We start from the raw sequence: 16,766 nt of genomic DNA on the forward strand, positions 1-16,766 counted from the left end.
ACACAGAGGAACAGCAGACCAGCTCCAAGTGTCCCCTTGTTGTGCTGGAGAGGACAGGTTGACACGTCCATCCATGTTGATTATTTGCACGATGGAATTAGCTGGTCAAAGCTTCCTCTTTTAACCTTCTCTATCACTAACCGGGAGAGTGAGATTACAGAGGGGTTCTAACTTTTTATGGTCATTAATTGGCCTGAACACATTACATTTACATTTAGTCATTTAGTCATTTAGCAGACGCTCTTATCCAGAGCGACTTACAGTAAGTACAGGGATATTCTCCCCGAAGCAAGTAGGGTGAAGTGCCTTGCCCAAGGACACAACGTCATTTGGCATGGCTGGGAATCGAACTGGCAACCTGCAGATTACTAGCCCGACTCCCTCACCGCTCAGCCACCTGACTCCCAACACATGGCTAAATAAACGATGTGGTTAATTCTGATATCAACACTGAGTATGGCCATTGTGTCATGGTAAGTAGCTTAAGTGTGTGTGGAGGCTTCACATATGTGCCAAAAGGCATCCATGCCCATTCATCTGCTACCATTGTTGAGAAGGGCACCACAGCGCATGGCACTGTCCACGCGTAACCATTCACACACGATGTTGAGTAAGAGAGGTTTAGAAAGGCTACTGTGGAAATATACCGTGGACAGTCATCAGACGTCTGATGTGATAAATACCGACTTCAAATATTCACTACTGTTGATTCATATGCTGTGGCACTCGTAGTTGTCTTACCTTCCATCCAGCTGAGCTATTGCTGTCGCCCTTATCCTTGAAATACGGCACATAACGGACCATCCAATCGTATATCTGGGACAGTGTAAGTCTTTTCTCAGGGGTGCTCTCAATGGCGCGTGTGATAAGGTCCGCGTATGACTGGTTACCCCATGCGTTCCGCCGCGAGGATTTGGCTTTGCGCAACTGTCCGGTCACATCGAGCGCGGCGCCGGCCAGGCATGGGTGCGTCGCACCGGGAGGCGCCGGGGCGCCGGCTGGGTGCTTCAGCTCGGCCGGCGCGCCACCCATTCTCCCTGCTCTGCAAGCGGGAACATCGTCCGGTTCCACCTTGATGGTGACCAATGGAAGACCCCCACTGACCTCATGTCCTCCCGGGAAATCCTCCGGACAAGGCAGTGGCCAGGTGCATGAGCGAGGCCGACTTTGCGGCTCGAAATCGGAATCGATATCAACCTGATGAGTCTCCAATTCGTCGTCCTCCATCATCAACATTTATCCTCTTTTGTTAAAGAAAAAATAAGTAGATTCAAAAGAAGAAATGCCTCCACGATTATCGTTTCGCCTCCAATACTACTTCCAGTTGAAACCCGTCTAGTGACAGGGATATTGCAGTCTTATTCAACAAGGAAACCGTGAAACCTCGAGAAGCCGGTGATGTTGAGATGGATCATTTTGAATGGCTCGTCTGCAATATCATAACCTCGCGTGTAAAGATAAGAGAAGCAACAAGAGTAATAATAATCTCTCTCCCATTTTATCTGGAATCTAGAGGGGAATTTTTTTCATAACAATTGCAACTGATTGTCTACATCTCCAAATAACAATGTCGTTACGCTTGTCAATGACAGTTCTACGGGCTTTTAAATCCGATAGCAGCAACAGATGATATCACTGATAAGGACAAAATTTTCAGGCAGTCGTCGAAAGATTAAATTAGAACAAACTGTCAAAAAATCTTCGGAAAATTATCAAGATAAAGTGTGGATCATCCAGCAAGGAGATGTGTAAAATATTACATCTTCTTCAAGGATTGGTTGGCACAAGTCCTTTCACACACACTAGCATCCAACAGTCTGCACAACAAATTAGGTGTAAAAACGGTGTGCACGGAGGCTATGACAATCAAAAATCTTAAAATGATGACGATAAATCGCAGAAACAAATTAATCCACCACTAGTCTCTTGTCCACTTTGGTTGCTAAAATTATGAAGCTCTCCGTCGCGTCGGGTATATTTCTCACGTTTCTCCTCGGTCTCCGGTCTGCCTTTTTCACTCTCAGTTGTCTCACATGTTCTCATTTGCTTACAACTCGTTTCGTAGACGTGAACCGATGATGACGCGCAGGCTCCCGAGTGTGAATAGATGCTGCCAATTGGATGGCGCGTGAAATCACTCCCAGAACATGCTTGAAGTAACCTAGCTACGGCATCCCGTAGGCTACTCCCTCTTCATCAACTCACCTAGGCTACGTAGGCCTACGTGAAAATATAATTCGAAATGAAACAAATCTGAATGGCAGGTTATTGAGTTTATCGCCATCAGTGTGCTGTACGTTTACAGCATAGGCAATATAGCCTACCCCATCTATAGTCAATACAATGCACGTGATGCATTTTAATATTCAGAGACACTCAAGTGCCAATTTCTGCATAAATGCGATATTCCAGGAAGATTGTAAAATACCGTGTTTCTTTGTCCTCGTAGTAACCCAGAAAATGCATGTGGTCTCGGATACTACAGGGCTCCCGGTCAGATGGGCAACCGGTTTCACCTCTGGGTGGAACAGTAGCTCTGATGGTGTAATTTTCCACCACGATTAGATAGATTTAGTTCAGATTATCATAGATTAGTTCACCCCAGATTCTAATCCCATAGGAGTGAGTGGAAAGGGTTAGGATGTGTGGTAATTTCTGCTTTATTCCCATCATACAAAGATGTAATTTCTTATAATATATTCACCAATGCCTGAACGAGCCGGTTCACATATTTGTACAAGTCGAACAGGGGGGCTATTGTGGAAGCTAGCCGAGCAAGCACACAGCCCTCGATTGACCCATGCATGTGTGCGTAATGCCCAGATTGCTACATTCTCTGACCGAGGGGATTCCGCCCACGCGGCATGTATGGCACCGCCTCCTTGTGTCTACAGTGGACAGCTGGGCGGGCACATGGCTCAGGTGATTATGCGATTGGTCATAATGGTCACAAATAAATATGGCTATTGGTTCACTTTTTACCAAATCGGGCCAATACAGGTTTTTAATTGTAAGTCTATCTCTGTTAATACCTGTCTAATTACATTAGTTTATTAAAATAAATGCGACGAGCAGGTTGCCTGGGAACAAGCAAAGTGAACTGGGGCCTGTGCTCAAAACTGACGGCCAGAGCAATAGCATCTAGTAACCTTTCAGGTCTAGAGAAAGTTAATTAGCTGGAAAGAAATTAAATTCTCCTCGCCCACAAAATGCTTTGTGTGGACCTGCATCTGTTGGCTTGCAGTCTGTCTAGAGTAAACCAAACATGAAAAGTGTGGCTTGATAATTATGTGGCCACACCATGCATTCCACATATAAAATCACTTTCTCCATTTACCAGTGGAATCACAGCATTTATTGATTCAATATGTACCTGCATCCTGTCTTTACAAACTATAGCTTCTTCTGTAGTGTACTGAAAAGAAACAATGAGACAATTCGAAACTACAATCTGAAACTCATCATAAAAAAATAAAACAGTTCAAGTGGATTGAAGAGTCACCTAAAGGCATCAGCGATCCCCTCCATTCAATGCACTGCCAATTTTCATACAGTGAGATATAGTGTGTCAACATGATTGTAACATTAGATTTGTTTTGTGCAAATCAATAGATGTCAGCCTGTTTCTACAGAACGCATTGACGTTGTTTTACAACCGGAATAGCGTCTAGTGTAACAGACATAACTGGTTGTTCTGTGGATTTGAACCTACGGTACTTACTCACCTTATTGGCATCTAGACAGTCAGATACCAAAACACCCACTAAACAGTGGCTGACATTCTGCAGCAACACTCCACTCCCCCAAACGTCCACAGTGCATTCAGAGTTGCGCAACCCGACCACTAACACCATGTCTGCTTAGAGGCCAGTGATGATATGTCCCACTTGAGTAATTTTCAAGAACCCAAAGTAGCACATGCACGGAATAAAATGATGTGTCATAGCGCGTCATACCACACAGGTATCGACAGTCATATCACTCCTCGTTTTACGACCCGAGATTAAACAGAAGCATTTGGACACAGAAACAAACAGGCATCCTTCCATGCTACATTTTAATAACACTAAAGTCCATTCATGCCTAGTATCAACAACAGCACAGAAATGGGGGTCTTTTGTAAGGACCAAAAGTGGAATGTCTTTTTTTGTCTCGCCTGGCACTGAACGTACTTGCTCCAGACGGTATCCTTGACACAAAGTCAGTGCTCTATTAGTTGGTAGGAGTTTAAAAGGATCTATGCTATGAGCCGCCACAGATTTGGTCAGCATTGCGTAATGTCTCTCAGTCACAACATCTCCGGCGGCCATGGTAACCACTACGACAATGACGGTGAGACACCAGGACGATTAACCCAATCAAGAGGCTTAGAGGAGACACACCCTCTGATGAAGAAGGGAGGATGGAAGAAGGGGAGAGAGAGACAGGCAGTCAGACACATAGCCTGCAAGCTAGTTGACATGGTGGTTTGTGTGTGTGTGTGTGTGTGTGTGTGTGTGTTCGGGCTGCTCTAGGCAGGGTGCTTTACGTTGTCCCCATACCACACATTCCATTGGCAGCCAGGCTGGCTTGAGGCGCTGTTGCAGATCCTGGAACAGAACTCTCAGTGCAAAGATCGTTCCAGCCACCAGCCAGCCCTCCTCCAAAGCGGCAACAAGGCCTGCATTGTGACCATCAATTTGCACTCTGAAAAAGCACAGGAATTTCATTCACATAACAAAAATAGTTTTTGTTTTTGTCCCCTCTCTTCCCAGTTCCCGCCCATGACTCCTCCCCTGCCAAGGCCCAGCACCCACCGCCCCCACCCCGTGGCCTGGGTGCTGTGGCTGTCCCCTGTACTGCCACAGCCTCGTCGGGTTACGTAAAGCGGCATTCCAGCCTCTTCCTCTCTGGTGTGGCTGGAAGTCGGAGGAGCCACAAGGAGGCACTGGGGAGATCGATGTCCGCCCTAGGAAGAAAAAAAGCATCCCATTCGGTTTGTGTCCTCTCTGAAGTTCCAGCCCACTCTTTAACAAGCATATGGGCTCCCAATGACACAGGAAGGAGAGGGCTACGTTCCAAGTATCTGGAATGTTCCTCAGAAGGCCAGGCCAGATTTCACCCCTTGGTGGCACAAGCCCAAGTTAGGCTGACTTTAAGACTTCCTGATCCCGGGGAAGAGCTGGCTTCTCGTGTCGCAGACCTTGGCATTAGCTCGGCCTCATTTGAACATAATGTTCAGAGACATAAAGATGGATATTGCCAGGAGCTTTATAAACCTCTCTTATAGAGCTTTATTTTGAAAGCGTGGTAATATGGATTTAAAAGAAGGGTTTGCAGATCACAGCTTTTCCCCCACCTTTTCAGAGATGACAGCAAGAGCTATAATATAACTACGTAACTGGTACTGGTGTGACCATTTATCTTTCTTCTCTAACCATTCTTGTATACAGGACTGTTATGTTGATGGGTTCAGGTAGAGGGAATTTAAGTCCACATCTTCAGGCATATGTTATAATAGTTTACAATAAGAAGTGCAAAACATTACCACCCATTGACTTGAATGGCATGAGCCAACGCGATTGGCTAATATGCTTTTCTTCTGAAAAGCGGCACTCTCCCATTTCTTCGAACCAAGTGGCTAATCGCTTCGCCTCCAGCAGTGGGTTAAACCACTCACTTGTACAAGACGTTGGGTTTGGCTGGTTCCACAATAGCTGAGCAGGCCTGGTGCCAAGATGCTGATTAGCCCAGCTCTGTGTTAGCTCTCCAGGCAGGCTGGAGGAGAGGGGCCCAGGGAGTCCAGCTCATCACAACAGAGGGAGGTACTGAGCACAAGTTTAAGTGAGTGAGTGAGGGGGGGGGGGGGGGGGGGGGGGGGGGGCAGGACAGGCCAGGAGGGGGCAGAATGTAGCGTGTGAGCGTTGGACATACACAGCCCCGGGCGAAAGGCATCCGCTTCTTTTATACATAATTCACTCGCTGCTCCAGCATCGCGGCCTAGCTCCTAGGGGCCCTTCGGTCTGGATGCAGTCGGAAACACCGGTGTTCCCAGCCTATCAAAGGCTGTGTCTTTGACAGGCGAACGGACACCCACTTTTGTAGAGGTCGACTTGGCACGGAAGAAGGTTTGACCCCCCCCCCCCCCCCGGTGACTCAGGGGGGCGTATAGCTCGAACGCCCGAGACCAACCGAGTTGTATTAAAACAGCGCGCATGTGACAGTGAGCCGACTGACAAGCCCACCAACGCAGTCCTCACCTTTCCGCGCTAGCAGGCTCGACGCTGACGTACACGCGGCGAGACAGCCCCTGCCTCTTCCCCAGCAGCCTAGACGAGCGGCTGTGCGTTGCCCTCCCGGCTGTACGCCAACCGCGAGCACGCCGACCATCTGCGAGGCCTCCACCGGAGAGGACGGCGGGAGGCTACGCGCGCACGTTTTTACATGTGCATTAGGCAACATTAAGTGCTCGCCGTACTCACCATTAGACCGAGCGCGCCATGTGTAAAAGCCTGGGCTCGGATTGCCACGGCAGGGCCTCTAATGGGTTAACGTTGGAGATGAGAGGGGAAGGGAGGGGGAAATCAATGCTTTTGTGAGAAGAAGAAAGGGAAAGCTTTCACAGGTCTATGTATCATTAAGCAATTGAGAAAGCTAATTAGAGCTGGGGGGGGGGGGATGTGCAGATCTCGCGGCTAATTATTTCCATGGCAACCACGGCTAGTGTGGATGATCTGAGGTGGTGATGTACAATAGCATCTAAGCAGGCAGCCTAGGTTTTGGGAAGATGAAGGGAGACCCCTAGTGGTGAATGGCAGTAGTACGTAAATCAAATCTGAGGTAGGCCTTGAGACAGTTTTTATTTAGCATTAAAGCCTTACATCTCAAAAAAAAAAACAACAGAATGAATGACTGACATTCACATGACTGTGAAATGAATCATATGTGATCTATAGCATCATTGTATTCATGTGATTTGGAAACAGATGGTCATTATTTACACATGCAATATCTCCCGTTTGTCACATAATCCTTGCGGGCCATGTAATAATCCTCTAGAAGTCCTTCACAAACATGACTGCAGCTGAACGCTGCATGTCTGTAACAGGCGTTAACCCACTGAGTGAGAGAGAGAGAGGGCCATCCAGGCAACAAACAAACAGAACGAATCACAAAGCATGTGTTCGTCGGATTCACACTTGTAGAAAACGTAAACACACTAGAAAATCTGTAAGTTTTTTCCTGGGGGGGGGGGGGGGGGAATACACACCCGAGACTGACCTCAGACTGGGCCCCCCCTCCCCGGCACCTCACATGTGTCTCTTGGGGTCGATCTTCTCCAAGTGGACCAGCGGTTTGAGCTGCTCCGCGAAGCTGCGCATGTCCTCGGACATGGTGTCCTGCCCCGCGGGTGCCAGCACGCTCAGCTCCACCAGGTACGACAGCGACAGGGGCTCCGTGTTCTCCGTGTTCCCCGGCACCAGGACCCGCGACAGCTTGCTCACCACCACCTTCAGCACGCCCCGACGGAAGATGTGGCCCTTGGCCACAAACTCGTGGTCCATGCGGAAGCCCATCTCGTTGAGGAAGTCGGGCAGGCTGTGGGAGGCGGCCACGTCCACGCAGTTCCGCACCAGCGCGTTCCGGCTCTTGTCGCCCACCTCGGGCTGGCCCAGGTAGCGCAGGTGCCAGGGGGCTGTGGGGTGGGAGAGGGAGCGGCGGGCGCGGAGCAGGAAGGGGTTGCCCTGCTGGCCCTTGAGGAGGTAGACCAGCTCGTGGTCGGCAAAGCTCTCGGGCTCCATGTTGTCACACAGGCCTCTCAGGCGGTGAAGCAGACTCTCGAGGGCCTGGTCCAGCACACTGCCTGGAGAATAACAACGTAGTGAAACACTCAGGCCTACTCGGAAGTCGCTTCAAACTGCTCACATCTGCTTTTTGTTTTAGTGCCAAGCCTTTTGCTCGCAATAATAAGCAGCTAATTTCCTTAATAGTATGGGCATTTCATCTCCAGTGCTTGACCCGTTGAATCAACTGACCTGCATTATCCTTCAGTACTAGTATATTGCACACTCTAGCCAAGGGTGTTCCTGCTTTCAACAGCAAAATCCACTAGTAGGCTCAACTGTGAGATTAACTCTTACTGGGTCAGTGAAGTATGAATGCCTTTACTGATCAGGGAAGGTAATGAAGGTGACACCAATACAATGAAACATATATTAAAATCCCACCATGGATATGACTTCAGAAACATGCACCCATGCCAGAGTTTCTTGGTTTGCCACATGGCTGATTATGTTGCCAACGTTAGCCTAGGATGGGTGAAACAACAAGGTCAACTGAACCAAATCACAAAGGGTCAACTAAGGCTTAAGGCTACAGTCTACCTTAGAGTGGTTCGGTTTTAGTCTGGACCATGTAGCCATATAGTTCTGTGAGACCAACTAAAAAGTTATGCAAATTACACGTTTGACGTGAAAAAGTAGGTACCTTGTAACAGATATTCCATCATGTTGATGGTTCCCCCGGTAACGGGCATCACAGTGACCGGTGGGGCCTCCATCCCTCCCGAAACAGACGAAGACTTCACAGACGGTTAGACAGGGCTCTGGAGGGGGGGGGGAGACTGTCATATGAGAAAATACATTCACTATTCTGGCTCCAAATAAGTTTAAAGAAGTATCAACCTGCAATTGCTTAATGCCACTGGAAATAGTTAGCTAGCCTATTTACCGGCAGACATGGTTTAGCGTTGAAATTCTTTGAGGCTCTACGATCTGAAATCTATAATCAAGCAACAGAGGGCCACTCACAAGCCCCAGGGTGACCACGGTCGACTAAGGTGCAACGAACGTATATTATCGTGAGCAAGATCCATGGACATTTTTTTTTGTGTGCGTGAGAACATTTTTATTCCATAGCAATGACTAACACGCTACAGTAACTGGATGAACTTTACAGATTTACGTTCCTGGGCATCACCAAAACTGACCTCAACTTGGGGAAAAGCAAAGCCCGCTAGTGGCATCAGCTCTTCTTCACCAGGTCCTCACTGTGGGCCGTGTGGTAGTCGATGAACAAGTCCACACGAGTTAGGTAGGCGGCTAGTGTGCGTAGGTTTGCGAGGTAATAGACGAACACATATATAAAGTTGGATTGAAACTATGCGACTTCAAAAATTAGAATAAGGAAAAAAATACAACGATTCTTCAGTTAGTGGTGGCAGAAAAACTACCAAGCCAGCTTGTTATCTTGTTCTTTGACTCTAATTGGCGGATGGTATCCTACTATAAGCTCCATACACCGCCACCTACTGTACCGGAGTATGTGGCCAGTCACGGCCTAGGCCTACTACTATGGAAGCAAATCAGTGACATAATGTTTTGAATTTTACAAGGCATTGAATACTTACTGTTTTGAGAGAGGTACTGTCCTACAGTACGTGTATAGATGGAGCTTTGCCTTTATTATCATTTCATTGTATGTTTCTTTTACATTTTTGCTATGTACTTGTATAATTGATAGCTTGGCATGAGAAAGAAATGAAGAAATACTTAATATTGACATTTAAACACATCTCTGAAATAGCATAAAATCCTCGCTAAATGTAATAACTTTTTCTCAAATTGACACCAGATTATAGTAAAATGGCTGGCCTATTTCCACACCCTTTACTTCTTCAATCATTTTTGATTGAGATTAGTAATTTTCCATCTGATAATAACTAGCCTAATAATAATCTGGTATATATTTGAGATGTTCAGTACAATTTTGAAAAAGTTATTACATTTAGCGAGGGTTTTATGCTATTTCAGAGATGAGCGATTTTCTATCATTTTGTTTAAAAGTTAATTGAAAAAGTTATTAAAGTTATTAAGATTAGCAAGGATTTCATGCTATTTTCAGTGATTAGCGATATTTTTTTAAACATACGCTAATAGAAGAAGTGAAGGTTGTGTAAGTATACCAGACATTGTTATAATACTCAAGTGTCCATTTTAGGTTTTATATCCATAGAAATATTATAAAAGTAGCCTAATATTTTTTCTAAATTGTATGGGTAGTTTAAACCCGGTCCCTAACGCGACGCTGCAAACTGTTTCCCGAATGTGAGACGAATGTTGAATGTCGACTATGAAACTAACTTCACCTCGGTATTCTACATTTCCATCTCCAGCGTTTAATATGCTTAGTTGAATGGTTTTCAGACTTTTCCCTCGTTGATGAAACTGCAGAGGCTCATCAACTTAAACTTGTGAAAATGTGATTAGGCTTTGTTTTAAAATGATGCAACGCAGTGTGTGACATTTGACGGAGGCTAGATGAAAGCGGGGCTGAACCATTTCGAAAACTTCCGTAAATCCTTAAAAAAAAACTAAAAAACTTCCGTAATCCTCCGACCGAATTTCCCACGTGCCATGAAGGGGATTCCTACGGCTGTAGGCGCAACTGGACCGTCCAGCCGTCTTCCGCTTCCGCTGCCGGCAGGCTACTTATTGTGGTTGGCAGATCGCGTTACAAAATGCAAAAACTAGTGACTGGTCTTGGATCAGGTTCATTTCTAAACACACTATGTGGGTACGCTCGATTTGTATTCTCTGTTTCGCCCAGAAAAATCTGGTTTACAGTTCTCCGCCCATAACTCCTGAACCACGGATCCCTTTGCCATAACTATTAGGTCACCTTAATTGTTTTTCCTAGTTTCCTGTTGCTCAGCCTTGTATAACAACAAGCTTGAATGCGAAATTGGCAATGGGGATAGCTGAGACATTAAAGACGCAATTGTCATTGGATTTGCGTCACCTTCATCACTGGGTTGCAATATTCTTCCTTGTGACTGTTGTTTTTAAATTAACTCAACTAATTGTTAAAAGGAGACAATGGCTTCGGGCTCTTGAACAATTTCCTGGACCACCACAACACTGGCTTTACGGTCATGTCCATGAGGTAGGTCAATTTTCTAAACCATTTAACATGCCAGTTTCTTCTAAATGTAAAACCTACATTTATAAAACGTGTAGAAACATTGTTTCATTCTCAGCATCAATTACTGGCAGACCCACTGCGACTGCAAAAATAGTATTCGAGGCAGTCTAGTCCAGTAGTCCAAATTTTGATGGGGTTTCGAAGAATTAGTTGATAGAGACGTACAGTGGTGTAGCGGCTTCTCGCAAGAAAGTTGTCTGTTCTATTTGCATATAACTCAAATGCGATGTGGTCGATTCGGGTGACCCAAAATGGAATACGAATCACTGTTGCAAGGCAAGGTATATCAGTAATTTTTCAGTACTGAGATGAGACAGATTCAAACAAATGGATAACTTAAAGCACTTTCCCCTTTCCTCGTGTTCTATTGCAGTTTAAACAGGATGGGACAGATTTGGATAAAGTGGTGACATGGGGGGAGACATACCCCATGGCGTTTCAAATGTGGTTTGGTCCATTTGTTTCATTCTTGAATATTCACCACCCAGATTATGTCAAAACCATTCTATCATCTACAGGTGTGTATCTATGCATTTCAAATTGTACATCAGCGTGTCGGGGTCTTATTTATTTAAATAAAACGTGAAATAAAAAAATAAATATATATATATATAATTTATAAATAAAATGTGATCTGCTTTCCTAACAGAGCCCAAAGATGATCTTGCTTATAGATTCCTTATTCCATGGATAGGTAAGTCAGCTGCTTTGTGTTGGTATTTAGTGAAATATTGCTTTGAATTAGGTTGAGGGGGTCTTAGATAAAGAGTTAAAGCACCTTCCATAAAAGATAAAATATTAAACTTGGGGGGTCCCATAATCTTTGTGTTAATTACCCTCCTCTCTCCATCCCCAGGAGATGGTTTGCTCGTGTCTAAGGGCCAGAAATGGTTTCGGCACAGAAGACTTCTGACCCCTGGTTTTCACTACGATGTTTTAAAGCCATATGTCAAACTAATGGCGGACTCTGCGAAAACCATGTTGGTGTGTTCAGTGTATCCTACTACAATAACAGCAATAATCCTGAGAGTTACTTGTAGAAGGAATGGGCATCACCAATCATAAGAGACATGAATCAGAATCAGAATGGGTTTTATTCGCCATGAAAGTTTGCACAGACAAGGAATTTGCTTTGGCAGGAAGGTGCAAACATTACACATATAGGAATCAAAAATTTTAATATGAGGACTAACTATACTAAGGGTACATAACTAGCAATACTAAGTGGAATTAGATTAAAATAAACTATACAATAAAAAATAAAATATAAGTTGCAGTAAATATAAGTGCAGTGCAAAAAGCAGTGTGTTTTAAGGGCATTGAGTCATTTAAGTCACTTTGAGTCAGTGTGAACCCTTGACCTTGTTGAAGAGCCCGACAGCGGAAGGGAATGAAGCAAGAAAATAAGGGATTGTGGTGTCAGTGTTTCTGACAGGCCAAGTAGTGACTGGATCTGTCTTTTTCATCTTGCAGGACAAATGGGAGAGTCACTCTGGAAGCAAGGATGCGTTTGAGTTATTTGAACATGTGAGCCTTATGACACTGGACAGCATAATGAAATGTGCGTTCAGTTCCAACAGTAACTGCCAGACAGAAGGGTCAGTTTCCACACCTCCTTTTATGTCCGACGTGTAATTTATCAATGTCTTTTAGAATAACACTTTACTCCCTCTCATTCCAAAAAAACTGTTAAGGGAGAGATTACAGAAAATTCCTTCTCATTACAGTGGTACCAACGCATACATCAAGGCGGTGTACGAGCTTAGTGACTTGGTCAATCTCCGCTTCCGGGTCTTTCCGTACCACAGTGAATTCATCTTCCACCTCAGCCCACATGGATTTAGGTTTCGGAAAGCATCCAAAGTGGCTCACAGTCACACAGGTACGATATATGAAGTGTAACCTCTATTAACCGTGGCTGGACATGTCCAACTCAAGTCCACCATTTTAGTGAAGGAGAAATGCACCATTCTGGAAGAATTGACTCAGTTAAGCATTCCTAAAATCAAAATAATTTAATCTACTGGTATTTAAAATAACGTTCAATTCATTGAATAGCGTTCTAAGTGGGGAAATTGTGACTAATGCTTTTCTGTCATGTGATCTGCTTGTAGAGGAAGTCATAAGAAAGAGGAAAGAAGCACTGAAGGATGGGAAGGAGCTGGGAAGGATGCAGGCCAAGAGAAACCTGGACTTTCTGGACATCCTTCTCTGTGCGAGAGTATGTCACTGTTTTAACACACTGTTGCTTTCTTCACAGATACAGAATAGAATGGATTTATGATGGTGTTGCAGATGTTTTACATCGGGCTACATCCTGAACTGTACATTGTTATTATTATAATTTGAAAGAAAACATTGGTACTACAGCTGCTACTGTAGCAGGCAGTATGCATGAAACATGACCTGTGGAACACACTACATAGTCAAATCATTACACTTTAAACTGGTACGTATTGGTTTATTATTATACCATTGTCACCATGGTAGATGACCCTTTCCCTCTGCAGGTAGTGTGTCAAAATAGCCACAAAAACATGCTGACTTGCATACAGCATGTCACGGCGATAGCCGTGCCCCCCTGTTGTTTTGGTTTTTCCCTGCCCTAGTGTTTCCCTGTGTCTGTCATTGTCTTCACCTGTGTCTCGTTCAGTGGTTTCAGTCTCGTTAGTCTCATTGTGTCCACCGGTGTCTTGTTTGGTTCTGTGTATTTAGGTTCCTGTTTTGTGTCCAGTATTTGTCTTGTCATTACCCCTTGTCGTTGTGAGTACCCTGTCTGTTCCTGTTTTGAGTAATAAACCCTTTGTGTTTGCCAACTCTCCGGTATTTGGGTCCTACCCCACCTCTCGCTGTGACACAGCAGAAATTCGACCAGGATGATTCTCCAAGTCTTCCTGGAACTTTTGGTGCCGTGTATCAGACACACTATGTTATGAGTTGTCTGCCATTCTGATTTGGATGTTAGGATGCCATTTGATACACAGGGCATGATAAGCAAGACAATGCTGACTGTCCAGTGTGTATCTTGACAGTATCTTATTGGTTGAAAACAACCTTGACTTGTAAACATGTCACCATTGAAAGCACCTGACCCCTAACAAAAAACAGTCCTGAACCATGTTTCTTTCCATTCTCCAGGACGAGGATCAGCAGGGCTTGTCGGACGAAGACATCAGAGCTGAGGTGGACACCTTCATGTTCGAGGGCCACGACACCACAGCCAGCGGGATCTCCTTCACCCTCTACAGCCTGGCCTGTAACCCGGAGCACCAGCAGATCTGCAGGGACGAAGTCCTCCACGTCCTGGATGGCAGGGACACCATGGAGTGGTGGGTCACCTGCCCACATCACAGAAGAAAATAGAAGAAGAAAAAAATACAAGAATGATGATGTATCGTAAAATATGACATTCTGTTACAGGGGTGAAGGTTTAATTTGAAAGGTTTGTGCTTGATGGTGGTGGAGGTGTAAATGAGAATTAATTTACACACTTTATCCAAAGTGATAAACCTTTGAACCTGAAACCTTTTGATCTGCAGTCAAATGCTTCACTGAGCAATACCCATTCCTGGTTAGAAGTCTTTATTTTTATATTATATTTTACAGTGACTGAGGGGACAACAGTGACTGTTTCTTCATTTGGGTAGTGGAATCACTTTGATGGATTTGTTTTCTAGGGAGGATCTAAGTAAAATACCTTACACAACTATGTGTATTAAGGAGTCCCTCCGTCTCTACCCTCCTGTACCTGGAATGTCCCGGAAGATAACTAAACCCATGACCTTTTTCGATGGCAGGACTGTGCCTGAAGGTACTGTCTTAAAAAAAAACTTGGTTTCCATTAATACTGTTGTATACAACATGAACTAGGACATGGGCATGGTTTTTCTATCTCATAAAATAATAACTCTTAGGTTTACAATAGGTCACATTCTAACCTTTGTTTTAGTCAAAGCGTCATTAAACATTAACTGGTATTTGTTTAAGAGACACTGCCTATCACTTCACCCTCCAGTGACCCCCCAGTCATTACACCTCTTTTGGCAGTAGACCTTTTAGACAAGGCTATCTTTTCCGTTTATCTATTGCATGTCACAACTATTACAGAGACTGGATCGTAGCCATAATAAGTTATAATAAGTTAATTACCGCCTAATTAAGCCAAGATCAGGAAGGATCATCTTGGCTTAGTTAGCACAACTCATCACTTGTGCAGAGTGGGTCCTCTGTAGTGTAACTGCAGTTGTCCTATTATACAACTTAATATAAAATATAAAATAAAATAAAACTTGATTTGTCTAGGTTGTCTCGTTGGAACAAGCGTGTTTGGAATTCATAGGAATGCAACTGTCTGGGAGAACCCTCATGTGAGAATACCATCTGCACACACGTGTTGTCATTTAACTGGACACTCAGTAACGGGGGTCAGATTGTCCAGCTGTGTGAACGAGTGACTGACAGCTATTGACTGTGAACTATGCCTTTGTCATTATTCTGTTCATGCCTTTTTTCTAATTTTTCTTCCTAATCTGAAAGGTTTTTGATCCACTGAGATTTCTGCCTGAGAACTCTTCTAAGAGGTCACCCCATGCATTTGTGCCTTTTTCTGCTGGGCCTCGGTTAGTACACACTGTTCACCAGACCTGATGTTGCTTGACGTGGTAGAGGATGTTCAAGAAGTCTTTTAGTCAAAATTCTAATACAAAGGAAACACTGTGATCTAGAAACTTACTGACAGTTTAGAACGACGCAACTAGATCATTCAAATCAAAATTAGATGTCACCCTCTGCTGTTTAAAACGAGGTCTGTGATTCATTTTTCATCTCATCGCGATTGTATCGTCTTGCGATGTATTGTTATGTTCTTAGTAGCAAGGGCTGGTTTTCACATTACAGCTACAGACAGGGCTACTCATTTACATGGCTGGAGTTTGGAGTCTTTGTCCTCGCAATGACCCAGTTACAGCGCTAGAATTGGCATTAGATGTTGTTCGCTATGGTAACAGCACCGCTTTCCCAACTCAACAAATACAACTGTTGTACTCTTCGAAACGTTGTTCCAGAAAGAGAATAAATGGTTTATGGTCATGCTCAATCTGTTGTAAACAGTATAAGTATATAGTGTATGCTGTGAAAGTACTCTCATACCAATTTTAACAGCAAATCGTGTGATTTTCACTGCAAAACATAACCTTTGATTTTTATCTCTATCCATCTTAGGAATTGCATTGGACAGAACTTTGCTATGAATGAGTTGAAAGTAGTTGTTGCTCAAACACTCAAGAGGTACCATCTTATAGAGGACCCAACCAAGAAGCCCAAGATGCTTCCTAGGCTGATTCTGCGCTCCCTCAATGGAATCCACCTGAAGATTGAACCTGTTGAACTTGAACCGTGAGGAAAATCAACCCAATCAAGGACAACCAGAAAACATGTAACATTTCAGTGAGAAATAGTCACTAATTCATTTGAGCCATATAATAAAAGTAAATCATTTTCAGTTGATGTTGTGGCTCTCTGCAAGAGGTAGGCTAACTTTCTGTTTGAAGTGTGCATTTTCTCACGCAGTGAGGATAATGATGAAAGGCAGTTTATGTTACTATGAGTAACAAACAGCGAGACATGCAATGCAAACATTCTCATTGATTTCTTTTGTAAAATAATGCCGTTTGTGCCACATATGTTTATATTCATAGATGAATTTTTAAATAAAAAAATTAACTACATTTTGGTCATCTTGTTTATCTATGAAAACATATATTGTGCCAGGGCACAAGCTATATCCTTTATATATGTATATATCA

At 44.1% G+C, this 16,766-nt stretch overlaps 2 protein-coding genes across 3 annotated transcripts; one reads left to right on the top strand and one right to left on the bottom strand.

Moving 5' to 3' along the window:
* Positions 1–7,266: 7,266 nt before the first annotated feature.
* med18 (mediator of RNA polymerase II transcription, subunit 18 homolog (yeast)) lies at positions 7,267–9,300 on the bottom strand. The gene is made up of 3 exons (XM_067238460.1): positions 8,969–9,300; positions 8,467–8,584; positions 7,267–7,843 (listed from the first exon to the last, which is right to left on the bottom strand). The coding sequence occupies exons 2-3, from the start codon at positions 8,537–8,539 to the stop codon at positions 7,290–7,292; spliced, it is 627 nt and encodes a 208-aa protein (XP_067094561.1). The 5' UTR covers positions 8,540–8,584; positions 8,969–9,300; the 3' UTR covers positions 7,267–7,289.
* A 1,381-nt stretch (positions 9,301–10,681) lies between these two features.
* Positions 10,682–16,688, top strand: cyp4t8 (cytochrome P450, family 4, subfamily T, polypeptide 8). 2 transcript variants are annotated; one of them, XM_067237566.1, is made up of 12 exons: positions 10,682–10,923; positions 11,336–11,480; positions 11,612–11,656; positions 11,819–11,946; positions 12,436–12,560; positions 12,690–12,844; positions 13,077–13,183; positions 14,101–14,291; positions 14,640–14,773; positions 15,265–15,329; positions 15,499–15,581; positions 16,183–16,688. In XM_067237566.1, exons 1-12 carry the CDS (start codon positions 10,729–10,731, stop codon positions 16,358–16,360), a joined length of 1,551 nt encoding a protein of 516 aa, XP_067093667.1. In that variant the 5' UTR covers positions 10,682–10,728; the 3' UTR covers positions 16,361–16,688. The 2 variants fall into 2 exon arrangements, with proteins under 2 accessions (XP_067093667.1, XP_067093668.1); XM_067237567.1 differs by lacking the exon at positions 15,499–15,581 and having other exon boundaries at positions 16,183–16,342.
* The last annotated feature ends 78 nt before the right edge of the window (positions 16,689–16,766 follow it).

The sequence above is a fragment of the Osmerus mordax genome, chromosome 6 (assembly GCF_038355195.1).
Source record: "Osmerus mordax isolate fOsmMor3 chromosome 6, fOsmMor3.pri, whole genome shotgun sequence".
Taxonomy (NCBI): Eukaryota; Metazoa; Chordata; class Actinopteri; order Osmeriformes; family Osmeridae; genus Osmerus; species Osmerus mordax.

Coding starts and splice junctions, on each gene's coding strand:
- cyp4t8 (XM_067237566.1), top strand. CDS start 10,729: ATGGGGATAGCTGAGACATTAAAGACGCAATTGTCATTGGATTTGCGT. Junction 13,184..14,100: donor ACATCCTTCTCTGTGCGAGA/GTATGTCACTGT, acceptor TCCATTCTCCAG/GACGAGGATCAGCAGGGCTT. Junction 15,582..16,182: donor CCTTTTTCTGCTGGGCCTCG/GTTAGTACACAC, acceptor TATCCATCTTAG/GAATTGCATTGGACAGAACT.
- med18 (XM_067238460.1), bottom strand. CDS start 8,539: ATGGAGGCCCCACCGGTCACTGTGATGCCCGTTACCGGGGGAACCATC. Junction 7,844..8,466: donor GATGGAATATCTGTTACAAG/GTACCTACTTTT, acceptor GTTATTCTCCAG/GCAGTGTGCTGGACCAGGCC.